We start from the raw sequence: 13,303 nt of genomic DNA, 5'->3' as shown, positions 1-13,303 counted from the left end.
GGAGTGAAATAGGGAGTTTTAAAGGTCAGTCATTCAGAAGGAAACAAAGAAAATAATCTGGCTTTTTTAGAATGAAGCACACGGATATTTGTGCCACTGAGTAAATCTGCTCTCGGCATTTAACCTTGAAGCGATGAAAGCTAATACGGTGGGTAAGTTATTGGACAGGTTACCTTTTCTAAGAGGAGCTGAGACAGAGAGACGTTATGAGTCTGTTTTATGCCTGAGCAGTTTTGTAACTGTGCACACCATTACATACCCACAACGGTGAGCTTAGCGGTGGCTGAATCGTGGTCCAGAGTGGTGTTCATGATGCAGGTGTACACTCCTGCGTCGTCCTCTGTAACATCAGTGATGGTGAGGCTGTCCGAGTCCACGATCAGTCTGCAAAAACATTCAGCAGGTCACTATGAACTGAATGTATGTGTTTTTTCTTCTTTTACAACATTCAGTACACAAAGGATCCTGCATATATCCATAACAGTACACAAATACCAGACAAAGACCTGATTTTTTGTTTTTAACAGCAGGCTTCAAGAAAGAAGACATCTCCGGATATAAAAAGCTCTGACCTCTCATCGTCAGGCAGCTCTCCGTCATCTTTGAGCCAGGTCATCGTGGGAATGAGCGAAGGGTCGTGTTTTACCGTGCACTCAAACACCACAGATCGGCCCCTCTGGACTTCTTTGTATTCTGGCTGCTTCAGGATTCGGGTTGGCTCTTTTGGGGGAAGAATAAAGAGGTCCAGGAGCTGTGAAACTGCCACGTGTTTGCTCCAAGCTAGGGTCTTATTTAGTAGCTGACAGATTCAAAATGCAAGTGTTGAAACTGAAGCTTGCCATGGATTCATTTTGTGCAAGTCACCTCAGTGATTAATTAAGGTGTGCTGACTGGTACATGATGACTGTCCGTGGCTCAAAATAGAACAGATTTACATTAAAGAAACAGAAAAACAGTTAAATATACAGGCAGTTAAAAATAAATAAATAAATAAATAATTTTATACACTTAACCCTTTATTGACCATGAGCCCATCGGCGGGCCCATTTTACAGGTAAATATAAAGGGTTGGTCAATAAAGGGTAGGCTACACTCAATGGCCACTTTTTTAAGTACACCTGTTCGACTGCTTGTTGACGCAAATATCTATTAGCCAATCGCATTACAGCAACGCTTTGCATTTCAACATGTAGGTATGATGAAATGAGCATCAGAATTGGTGAAGAAAGGTGATAAAAGTGACTTTGAACATATGGTTGTTGCTTCTGGATGGGCTACACTGAGTATGTTAACCTACTGAGACTTTAGCATACAGCCACCTCAGATTCACAGAAATTGGCGCAAAGAAAAAAAAGAAATAAAAATTCCTTCTTGATAACCACTTGTTACAACCAAGGTATGCAGAGGAGTATTGCTGAATTGACAATCAAACTGTGAAACAGACCAGGAAACTGAGGCTACAAATTGCACAGGTTCTCTAAAATTGGATAATAGACGTTTAAAAAAAAATGTTGCCAGGTCTGATGCTTTTTATCAGCAATTTAGGCTGTTGGTGGTGAAGTAATGTTGTGGGGGACATGGAATCCTTTAAAAAGCAGTTAAAAACTTTTCTGTTTCAACAAGCCTTCTGTTGATCGAAACTTTAAAAAAAATATTTAACCCTTTGTATTGTTTATATTGTCTATTTTATTACTTAATTACTTTACTTCTTGGCATACTTCGGGCCCCTTAAGACCAACTGAGTATCATTCAAACTATTTACAGTAACTTGTAAATAACTATTTAACTATGTTGAATTTATACCAAAAAGAATTAAGGTAATTATAAAGGCAAAAAGAGGGTGTAACCCAGCACTAGAAAGGTGTATAATAAAGTGTAAAGTGTCTAATGTGTCCAGTGAGTACAGTAGTAATGCATATCAAGAGTTTTATTTAGTATAATTTTTAGGCCTGTTATTAAAAACTTGTTAAAATTATTAGCCAAACGAATACAAATTTCAGAGAGGAGCACTCTTACCTTTGACCTCCAGGTAGACATGATTCTCATAAATCCCAAGACTGTTTGTAGCAACACATGTGTATTTGCCATTGTGTTGTGCTTGAGCTATGCGAATCTCTAACGTCCCGTTGTCATGAAGAATGTAAGGGTCTTCCTGCAGGATGCTGGACCGACTGTCTTTAAACCTAAAGCACAAAGTCAGTTGTTTTCAGTTTGTAAAAGAAACACGACACAATTTTCCTCTGTTAGATTTTCGTTCACTCACCATGTAATTTTTGGCATAGGTGATCCAAAGGAGGAGCAGTCTAACAAGGCCTGGTGGTTCTTGATGATCTGGTAGACTTTATTGGGTGGTGTTAGCACTCTGGGTGGCTCGGCTGCAATGAAGCATTATTGCCATGTTATTGCCTTCCAGGAATCAATATAAATGGAAAAGGCATTCAAATGCAAAGGGATAGAGTGTAGTGAACTCACAGAGGACATTGACAAAGGCGTTGGACAGGACGTAACCGTACTCATTAGAGATGTTACACTGGTACACAGCGCTGGATCCAGGCTGTACATCGGTGAAGATGATGATGTCATCCTCCACCTTTCTGCTCAGATCCTTGGGTGAATCTGTTAATGTACAAAAGGGATTAAAAGATACTGTATATATCTGGATAATGGAAAGAGCTTTTTGAAACTCATAATCACCCTTATAATGATGTTTGAAAAAGGTGGTATCATAACTCGGAATTTGTATAATAACTCACGGAAATATGAATCAATACCCACCCGAGGGAAGGCATCTACAATTTCGATTTTAATAATGCCTGCTTCTCATGAAAAAGGAGATCATCTATTATGAAAGCTGAGAGAGTTTGAAGAAAAAAAAAGAGGCTGCACTTACTCTCTATGGAGATGCCATTCATAGCCCAGGTGATGGTGGGTTTGGGTGTGCCGCTGGCCAAGCAGGACAGCCTGCCGCTCTCCCCTGGAGCTAGGACAAGGTTCCTGGGAGGGACATCGATCCAATATGGAGCAGCTGCAAGCAGCACAGGGTACAGAAACAGGCTGGACAATTAATCACTAAACCCACTGCCCTGTTAGCTTCTGTGAATAAATCAATTATAAGGAAGAGGGAGAAAATAAAGCGGTAGAGAGAAGCAGTGACTGAGTTCCCAAGCAGCTCAGAGTCTGATGGGAGCTGAGCATTTCCTCAAGCACACCTTTGACCATGACGTGGATGGTGTGGTGCACCGAGCCAAACTGGTTCTTCGCTGTGCAGCGGTAATCTCCTTCATCTGATGCTGACACGTCCTCGATGTGAAGGGTCTTGTTGTAGTTCAGGAAGGAGGTGCGTTTGGAAGGCAGATCACCGCTTATTTTGGTCCAAGAGATGTGAGGGGTGGGCCTAGATTCACAAAGAGAGAGCGCAGACAGACAAACGGATGATGGCAGGTGGACGCTCGTTAAATACATGACTTATGAATGCACCGAGTTCATGAATTAACAGCAGATTCTTTGTCTTACAATCCTTCAGCAATGCACTCCATCTCCAGTTTATCACCTCTCAACACCATCTTGGAACTGGATGAGCCAGATGGGATGAGGAAGGTTGGTCTTCTGTCATCCACGGGTGCCTCTATATTTACACACACACGCACGCAGAATCATATGAGTGATGAAAGCGATTGTAAAGGCAAAGAAATGAGCACCTCGTCTGCAAGATTGAGAGCAAATCAGCTCCTTTAGTATTACTACCCTCCCATCACCACACAAATTGGAAAACTGAAACGTGTAATGGTCTGCTATATACGTACATGACGTCACTTTATCACAGACTAATTATTATAATTTAGACTTTAACTTCTTTTTAATGCATTGTACTGTGTTTGGTATGAAATAAATGAATACATTAACTTAATAAGCAGCACACAGAGAACTGCTTTTTGCCATTAATCTGGCAATTTACCTGGTGACAAAGTAATCTCCATAACTAGGAATATGAAATCCAGAGTGAGTGTTTTAATTTGATGAGAATCAAGGTTTTTGCATGTTTCAATTTTGCCAACATGTGTAGCCACTAGACAAGGACAAAAAATGTTAAGGAGAAATGAAATGTGAAGAAAATTATATGTAAGAGAGTAAATTACAAGTTTGGAAATCCTTAGGTATTAAGATTGGAGAAAGAAAAGTAGAATTTTAACATGCATATTTTTACTACATGGAGTTAATTCGTTAACTGACAATCCAGAATAAATTTTATATGTGTTTGAATTAATATGTGATGTTTTTTCCCCAAGTATCCCAAGGAGTCCGTCCAGTTTAGGGAAAAGAGCATGCAGCTCTAATTTTGAAAATTCGTGAGAAGAACTACATGTTAAGAAAGGGAGAGCTAATTGGGTAGATCGAGGAAGAGTTACAGGTTGACAAAGACTTTACTTGGATTTCTAGGTTCGAGGGGTAGAAGTTAGTGGGTAAGACAGAATTCCCAGCTCCATGTTGGGATTAATCACTAGAGGGTGCCAGATCCTACCCCTTAAAAATAATCAGTAACGTTGCAGAAAATCTCAGGGTTGATGGGTTGAAGGGTTAGTGTTAGTGGGTAAGAGCTAGTGTGGAGCTCTAAGTTGGGGGTTAAACACTAGGGGGTGCCATAACTCACCACTAAATAAATCAGTGTCATTGTAAAAAGCTGCCATTGTGTCATTGATTTCATCCACTGCAACACAACAGAAAAAAGACCAAAAAAAGACACACGCCATTTCACAAGTTGAACTCATCAAGGCAAAGAAAAACAAAAGCTTGGACAACTTAACATGACTGAAGAACAAAAATTCACATGACAGGAAAAAATCTACGATGAAGAATGATCGCCATAAGAATCTACTTTAGTGGAGACAGCCTGCCGTCTTGTAGCTGAGATGAGAGAAGCCTTTGTTGTTGGTGGAGAATGTGTATACAGAACATATTACAGAAGTAATACTGAACGTCTGTTTGGCAGATAACCACGAGAGCTCTGACAATATGCCTTTTCAGTGCGGCAGCGACCGCTGGCGTCTCCAAGGACGGCATCGTAGATAGGAAATGCTGTTTTCCTCCTACGCCGTCATGCCTGCACAAACTACCGTAAAATCAACCGCACACACGTTACAAACGCTGCCACTTTCTTAAAGGTTATAACAAAGACTTGAGTAGATTTCAGTGCTCGTGTCTCTGCATCGCACGCTGTGTCAGACTTACGGTTAAGGACCCTGACAGTGATGGGCTGTTTCTGCTGGATGGTTTGTGTGTGGGGGAAGCGGGCGTAGCAAATGTAGTCGTTCCGGGTGTCCTCTCGGCGAACATTGGAGAAGTACAGGTCACCGTTCAACGACTGAGACACCCTCTTGCTCTGAGGGAGCTTCTGAAAGTCTGAAATGTACAGCGTCACATTAACATTATACAGGAAAGTGTTTGGGAGAGTACAGGTTATAGATGCAGCTGCATTACGCTTATGGGTCTACATTTCCTATATAATCAGGTATTTATGTATGCATCTAATCACAAATATTCACATTCTGATATGCAGTTCATCAGGCTGAAGATGAGTTTGTTGCCATTCAGTATTTTTCATGTGATAAATTTTAAGGAATGAAAAGAAACCAATAAATGTGACAGCAGAAAAAATATATTACGATTTCCACATTTCCAACAGCCTAGCTTGCAGAATGAAATACAGTATGATTGGTTGTAAGATGGAACAGGAAATTGAAAAAGAAAATCACCGTAATTCTTATTTTTTTCCAGCAGCAGAAACATCATGTTACCACAAAGAAACATAAGATATCAAGTTGCTCACTGTTGTCCATCCAGAATATGATGGGAGGGGGTAGGCCAGCAGGGGGGCGACACGGCAACACCAAAGACACGCCCTCCTGCACCACGATTGGCTTGATTTTTTCCTTTGACCACAGGGGGGATCCTATATCGATTGGAGAATAGCACGATCAAATCATAATTTGGCAAAAAATATGGGTCGCTAACAGACTGGAGCTTGCATGACGAATGTGGCAAGATGAGGGGAATGATCAAGAATAAAAATATGGAAGTGGGGGGATTACAAAGGTTCAATCACCTATATCTACCGTCGTGTCCAACAAAATAAAACATGCACCTTTCTACAAACAACTGTTACCTTCCAGGAGAGCTCTTAAGATGGAAATTGCAACTTAATCGTTAGAAAAAGAGAAGAAAGGAGGTGATTTTTTTTCATAAGATGCACATGAGACAATGAAAGAAGAGAGAGAAGTGATTTTAAAGAAGTGATACAGCAAGCTGCACTCACTGGACTGTCTAACCACTATATTGTGGGAAACAGCGGTTCCGTGTTTGTTTCGTGCTGTGCACTGGTACACCCCCTCGTAGTGTTCAACCCTCTCTCTGCTGATATCCACCACCAGAGTCCCAGATTGCGGCTTCATGTCCACGTTGGGATCATTCTCGACGTCAAAGTGGGTCCCATTTCTTGTCCAGGAGAAACTAAGGAAAAATAAGACCATTATCATAAGAATGCAGGTAATTTTCAAGTGATCAAATCTGGTAATTCATATAAAAAAGAACACATTAATAAAATCTGTTTTACCTATTTGGCTATCTCATTGCACCTGAATTTTTACTGTAAATGTTTCCAATTGTGTTCTTTAAAGAACTTTTTCAAAAGTTTTTCCTATATTTGCCAAGTTTAAATCTACAAAAATATTCTGGATGGTTACATAATAAACTTGCTTTGGGCTGGGGGAAGAATAATCTGGGGTAAAGTAAAGGTTAAGGGCTGAGAGGTGTATTTTATCTATGAGTTCTTGCGAGCATAAAACCACAAATTTATGTGCATGTATGTTATCTTGATGAAAGCTAACTATATGTTAGATTCATTCAAAGCATTCAAAAACAGGTGTCAAGGCCTGAATGTGTAGGAGTCAAGCAGAACTTTTCTGGCATTGTTTAGAAAACCTGCTGAAAACATTTTAAACATTTGTGACAGGTGGTACCTGAATCCACTCCTGGGGAATTTATATATATTTTTTCCATTTAAAAGAAATTCACTGATTCCTACCTGGGATGCGGTTTTCCCTTCGCCTCACAGTGGATTATAATGTTCTCTCGTGGGTCGACGATGTAATCTTTAGGGGACTGGTAAGTGATGGTTGGCGGCTGCGGCACTAAAGACGACCAGAAAACGGGCGATATTTAATCAGGACCTTTACTGCATAAGTAGGTCTCTTTTTTTTTCTTTCCTGCTGCTGCATTGACCACACCAGCAGTGATTACCAATAACATGCAGACTTAGCATACTGAATAAAACCACACAGCTGTTTGCTGACAAACTGAAAAAAGCTCTCAGAATGCAGAAAGGTAGGCAGAAAGCTCAGGTACATTTCCTTTTATTGCAATGAGCCGATGCCTAATGTATTCCTGTCAGTGCTGCGGAGATAAGTAATGGACTATGACAAAACAAATGATATAAGGACTCATGCTGTTTGCAGTATTGCTTTATGGAAAATACTCTACCATTGCAGAAACACACAGAACAAAAACAGCAAACAAAGAAACACAGAAATCAATGCATGCAACATGCCAAGGCCACTCGAAATCACACTCACTATCCTGTAAAACAAATCCGACTAAATGCAATTCAACAATTCATAACGAGCAGCTAGATAAAATGTAATCTTTAATATCCAAAAACAAGCTGCAAGCAAAAACTCAGATTCTTTGAGACTTACATCCTTCCAGAACTTCAGCAAAGAAGAAAGAAAAAAGAATAGTGACAGTAAAAATAACCAGATATTAGTTATGAAAAATATCCCCCTCAATATCTCTGCCTTGTAACAAGGTTCGCACGTGGCTAGCTCTATATTGAGGAATGGAGGCCTCCAGTAGTCAACCAAATACAAAAAAGCAACAGAAGCTTCAGGCTGAAACGTTAAATGTCAGTCCATGTAAGTCACAATTAGTATCTAAAAATTGTTAATATACAAACAACACTACATTTACATGGATAAAATGCAGTCACAGTAACTGGAAAAAACATAAAGTACATTGATGAAACTACACAGATGCTTACAAGAAAGGCTAGACTAGGCTAGAGCTAAAATACTTATTTGACTCTCCAAAAAAATTATTTAATAGCCAATTTTCACATGAACAACAAATATTTTCTACTTTCAAATGGATGTGTTTCATATTTTTGCTTGCCATAAAAATTTTAAAGCAGAATTTTTAGATTCAGAAATTAAAAATAGCTTGTTTTCATACTTTTCTGAAATTTAAGGCAAAATTAATGAATTGTTAACAATATTTATAACACAAAGAAGAACAAGCTATACAGTGTTATGCAAGGGTAAAACTTTTATCAGCCAAACTGTACTGGACCTGGAAGTCATTATCGGTAAATTTGTCAATCCAAAATCAAAATAAATTCGGCTTTTATGTGCTTGATTATCAAAATGTTTGATCAAGTAATAGGCCGGGTGACTTATCTTGTAACTAAATGCAAAGTAATCCTGACACTGTGCGACGACTTTGTTTACAGCTGTGTGTGATTTGTTGTCTTACGGTCTAGTGGGACCTCCAGCGCAGTGGCAAGGTGCACCAGGAACAGCAGAAGCACTCCTACATCCATCCTCCTCCACTCCATGATCACGTGAGACGCAAAGGTCTGCCCCCAAATTCAGTGACGCACCGCCTCTGAGGACACGTGCACTTTCACAACTGCAGGTGGAGACAAGAGAAGAACAAACGAAGGAAAGAAGCTTTTAGAGACATAAGCAAGGACAGAGAGCGCAGGGCTGAATAGCACATCCAGTTACTGCTGTCATCAGTCATATAATGAGTTTTGTTCTATTATGTGGTTTTGAGTCAAAGAAAGAGAGAATGAGTGAGAGACACATCATAGCTCTAGCCACAGATTGATGTTAGTTACCATCCACTGCAATTTGCTGGAAGCTATCTTTTTGATCTAGTGCATTCTGATAGGGACCGACGGGGCCCACATGGGTTCATTTTGCAGGGCTAATCACAGGCGCGGCCATGATGCCATTAGGTTTCTCTGCCGTATTGATCACATCAGCTGGCAGATGACATGCCAAGGGACAAGACAAGGGGACACTCACTTTACTTTCCATTTCACTCGGAGCTTTATCAATGTGATTGACTGACCGGCTGAGCCAGCAGCAAAGTGATCTGAAATGAGGTCAGATTTCAGAGAGCGAACCATCATTCTTTCATTAGACTGCTGTAGTGGGAATGTCATATGTGACGAGACAGAAATAAATATGTGTGACATCTCTGTTTGTCGAGGACAGTTGGTTCAACAAGATTTCAGGTTAAGCTGAGGTGACGTATGTTTTCCTTGCTTGGGCAAACTGGGGTACTGATTCATTGTTAAGTGGGGATTTTTTTTTGTTAAGTAGTTTTATCAAATTGTGTCTCCATCACAACCAATGATTGCAGTCATTGCTCTACAGTCATTGATCACAACACAAGCGTTAAATGAACTGAGTAAAAAGCAAAGCAAAATGTAGTCACGTCACAAAACCACAGAACAAAAATGTTCACTTGTTGCCACACAGCTCGCAGCTACCACATTACACCTTAATCCAGGCAAAAGATCATAGAATATAATATTGAAGTTATAAAAGATCAGAATGTGGCTCAAACTTCAGAGAAATCTAAAAAAGCACAAGGTTAAATTGACTGCTCATTTGAATTCATATTAATCTGCATAGTTCAGTGCTGCCGAGTCAAAAGAATGAAGAAAATGAACTTAGGAGGAGTCGTTTTAATAACTGTAGTCTGACCTGTTTTTATCTCGCTTCTTCATCCACTGGCACCATATTAAAAATGTCACAGCTTAATTTAGAGCTCAGGCAGATTAATTTGCTACATTATCGCATAAGCACACTAACAAATTCAGAATGAAAAAAATCACGTGGAGCACTCTAAAGCTGGAGTTACACATGCGTACTGCATGCCTGCTTAGGGCGTGGGGCAGGTCAGGGCTGCAGATGAGGTTGTAAAAGCGATGTCTGGTACCAGAGGCTAGACAGCCATGCGGTAAGATCTGGTCTTCCTAGGGGAACTGAGGTATTTGTTAGTGCTGCCCTAAAGTCATGATTCAGAACCATCCTCAGAGCCGGTGTCTAGTAGCATGGGAAGAGACCAAGGCTAATGTCTACTGCCCTCAGCTTCAACTATACCTCTCCTGGGAAGGCCTGTATTATTCACCCAGGGCAGCCAATCACACTGCTGTGGACACCTCAGGCAGCTCTGGCTTGGGATTTGACATGAAAAGATCCAGAGGGTCATTTCATCAAGATAATTTGCAGGCTGCAGGCATCGGTGCTGAAACTGTACATTTCCTTTCCTTCAGTATATTTTCAGCTTCTGCTGGAAATTTACAATCACATATTGTTTATGCAAAATCCATTCACGATAATGAGTAAGGTGTTGCAGCGCAGTGATTTTCTAGCACCAATTCATTTTGCTTGGTATTAGGCATTAAGGCATTAATGTCACCGTCACTACTTTTGGGGTTTTTTTTCTAAATCATAAATTACAGCCCGAACTGAGAGTGAAAAAAAGGGTGAAGTAAAAATGGCCAGCGTGTGACAGCAACAGAATAAATGTGTTAATTATACATTTTATGGTGAATCCCCAATAAGCTTTGAGATTCTTATCTGGAATGGAGCCAGGGATTCATCCTAGATTCATTTCCCAATTTAATGAGGTGTAGCAGCTCAGCTCCAGCCAGCCAGTGTGTTTCCTTTGTTCACACCGTACACGTGTGGGCCTGTGTTTACTTGTATGTGTGTACAGTATATGTCTGTTTGCTACAGTCACCCCTGTAAGTTTCAGTGATATGAGGCCAAACCTCATATCCGTCTAACAGTTGAGTGACGGTGGAAACTCAGTCGACTCATGTCGTTCAGTATATTTTGAGCGTAATCCAAGCTGGGCCTGAATCTTGAAAAAAAAAAAAGAAACTAGAGTTCAAAACCAATTTTTTATTTCAATATACAATTATTCAAGGTGAACCTTAATCGCAAAATATATTTCTCTATTGCCGGACCGTCCTATGCATCCTGTGCTGACAGAAGATGGAAGCCCAAAGTCAACATATCTCTCTTGCTGGAGCTCAGATAAAACCCCAGTCCCGTTTGGAGTGCTGTGCCAAAAGCCGTCAGATGGCTGATAATATCGAACAGGAAATTGTCTCTTAGACAAAAACACAACAGATTGGTAAGGGCACTTCCAGAAATGATTTTCACTCTTTTTCATATACGGTAGATAAAGCTGAGAAAGAAAACTAAGCTGGTGTCTCACTTTGAAACGTGATAACTGTTCGTGGCACTACCTCGTGATGACATCGTTTTTACAGCCGATACCAATATTTGGTGATTTCAGAACCAAATATATTGGCCAACAAGAAAATATATTTCTGATGAGTTTTTCAAAGTGGCACTTTGAGTACTGCACGGCAAGTGCCAATTTATTCCATTCTATTCAAAAGAAAGCCGACATTTCTACAGCCGATATCTCAAAAATTTGGCAACTTACATGAAAACGATTTAGATTGAAAAATAACACCAAGTTAGATTTGGGAGTGAACCATGTCTTTAAACTTGTAGATTTGACAAGTACAGTGCTTATTCACAACTGCTGCCAGCTGCATCTAAAAAACAAGGGACAAGTGGGAGAGCTCATCCGAGGTCAATGCCATATTTTCCATTGTTCCCTTGCCTGTGCTTCACCTTATCAATCAAGTTTCACAGAATTCAGAAAGGTCGTTTTTTGATGCAAACAGGCCTGCAGACAAGCAGGCGGCACTGAAAACATATTTCAGTCTCAGCTCTCTCCTTGCAGACAGAGTCCATCATCTGAACACCGTGACAGCTGCCACAGTAAACCAAAAACAAGGCTGCAGGGTGTAAAACAAAAACACTGAAAGATATGTATCAGTGAGCTAAGAGGACGTGGTAACTCGAATAATAATCCTGCAGACATTTGGTACATTTGTTGCTTGTGGCATCTTAAACTACTTGTGATGAAGTAATATTAATATTTTGACTTTTTACAAAATACTTTGAAGTTATTGTTTTATGGGTTTTCTGTACATTTCTTGCATCTCTTGAAACATTTACATTCAATGACAAGTGAACATCAAATATGGAAAAGCAAGGTTTTTTTTGGAACTCTCAGCCAGACATTTTCAGCTTAATATGAGGTTAAAGTTGTTGAAAATCGTGCCTGAAATGGTTACAAAGAAAAGCCAACACAAACAAACATGTGGTTTACAAATGGCCAGCTTTGTTATCTGATTGCAGAAAAAAAATGAATGAGCAAAGCTAGCGTTTAAATACCGAACAAGCTAAGTTCAGTAAAAATTAATGTCAGCAAAGTGAAAGGCTGCAATGTTAATTACTGTCTCCGACTACATAAGACCACCTTCGCTCACGTCTTGCTTTTCATTTTGTCAACACTCTGCTCTGTAAAAGCTGCATTGAGCTGTCTGCCTCTCATTCATCCAGCCTCTTCAATTACTCCATTGTCATTTTCCCATACCCAGCTACTTCACCATCCCAAAACTAATTGGTTTTGTGCACATGTCAGGGACATAGCACACGCAACAGCACATACACACCCAGGATAAAGCACATTCACAGAGGCTGTCAACAGAATGTGAGGGTCAGGACGTGTCTGAGCACACAGATAGAGGTGACAGGGGCACGAGGACTGACAATGGAAGTAGACTGCAGTGTAAATGGATTGCAGTCAGTATAGAAAAAATTCCAGTTGAATTCCCCTCACAGCAACGGATAACACTATATGCCTCATATGCTCATCACTTGCACAGATCTTCTCATTGTATGTGCCAAACATTAGTGATGCAACACTGCAACCCTGACAGAATCACAGCTATTGCATCAGAACTCTACACTTTTAACATCTATGATGAAAAACAAGGCTTTCTCCTGCACCAAGCACCCTAATTAACTTCCATAATCAGTGCTATTGATGGCTCATGCAATCAGGGGTTTGTGAGCCTCGGTATGGCCTTAATGGAGCAGCAGGGATCCCCCACAGATGCCTGAATGGATGGGGGTGGAGGGGTATTATGATGAGAATGACTCCACGCTCAGGAAGGAGGTGATGAGGAAACTGATTCGGTTGGAAGCGTTTATTTTTCTGAGATTGCCGGGTGCTCTCTGTGCCTGCTATTCATGCCTTGGGCTGCATGTATTTCTCTGTGCCATTAGATATCAGGAGTATGTGTGTG

At 40.4% G+C, this 13,303-nt stretch overlaps 1 protein-coding gene across 10 annotated transcripts in view; it reads right to left on the bottom strand.

The window, feature by feature from the left end:
• LOC102192473 (neuronal cell adhesion molecule-like) overlaps nucleotides 1-13,303 on the bottom strand; it is a 74,342-nt gene that overhangs the window by 14,849 nt on the left and 46,190 nt on the right. For 3 of the 10 annotated variants that reach the window (XM_005728144.2, XM_005728145.2, XM_005728146.2), the window contains 16 exons: nucleotides 8,581-8,736; nucleotides 7,749-7,760; nucleotides 7,079-7,184; nucleotides 6,311-6,504; nucleotides 6,161-6,193; nucleotides 5,825-5,947; nucleotides 5,227-5,397; nucleotides 4,649-4,705; nucleotides 3,514-3,625; nucleotides 3,210-3,394; nucleotides 2,891-3,025; nucleotides 2,473-2,616; nucleotides 2,264-2,375; nucleotides 2,017-2,183; nucleotides 573-720; nucleotides 260-384 (listed from right to left, as the gene is read on the bottom strand). In XM_005728144.2, coding sequence (XP_005728201.1) covers nucleotides 260-384; nucleotides 573-720; nucleotides 2,017-2,183; nucleotides 2,264-2,375; nucleotides 2,473-2,616; nucleotides 2,891-3,025; nucleotides 3,210-3,394; nucleotides 3,514-3,625; nucleotides 4,649-4,705; nucleotides 5,227-5,397; nucleotides 5,825-5,947; nucleotides 6,161-6,193; nucleotides 6,311-6,504; nucleotides 7,079-7,184; nucleotides 7,749-7,760; nucleotides 8,581-8,662 — 1,906 coding nt within the window. In that variant the 5' untranslated portion in view covers nucleotides 8,663-8,736. The remainder of the gene's footprint in view (nucleotides 1-259; nucleotides 385-572; nucleotides 721-2,016; nucleotides 2,184-2,263; nucleotides 2,376-2,472; nucleotides 2,617-2,890; nucleotides 3,026-3,209; nucleotides 3,395-3,513; nucleotides 3,626-4,648; nucleotides 4,706-5,226; nucleotides 5,398-5,824; nucleotides 5,948-6,160; nucleotides 6,194-6,310; nucleotides 6,505-7,078; nucleotides 7,185-7,748; nucleotides 7,761-8,580; nucleotides 8,737-13,303) is intronic. The other 7 variants (XM_005728148.2, XM_013909556.1, XM_005728149.2 and 4 more) reach the window with 4 other exon arrangements.

Source organism: Pundamilia nyererei, unplaced genomic scaffold, assembly GCF_000239375.1.
Source record: "Pundamilia nyererei isolate P.nyererei 1_Seehausen unplaced genomic scaffold, PunNye1.0 scaffold00027, whole genome shotgun sequence".
Lineage (NCBI taxonomy): Eukaryota > Metazoa > Chordata > Actinopteri > Cichliformes > Cichlidae > Pundamilia > Pundamilia nyererei.
The sequence above is the reverse complement of the archived record's forward strand: the minus strand, read 5'-3'. Positions and strand labels throughout refer to the sequence as shown.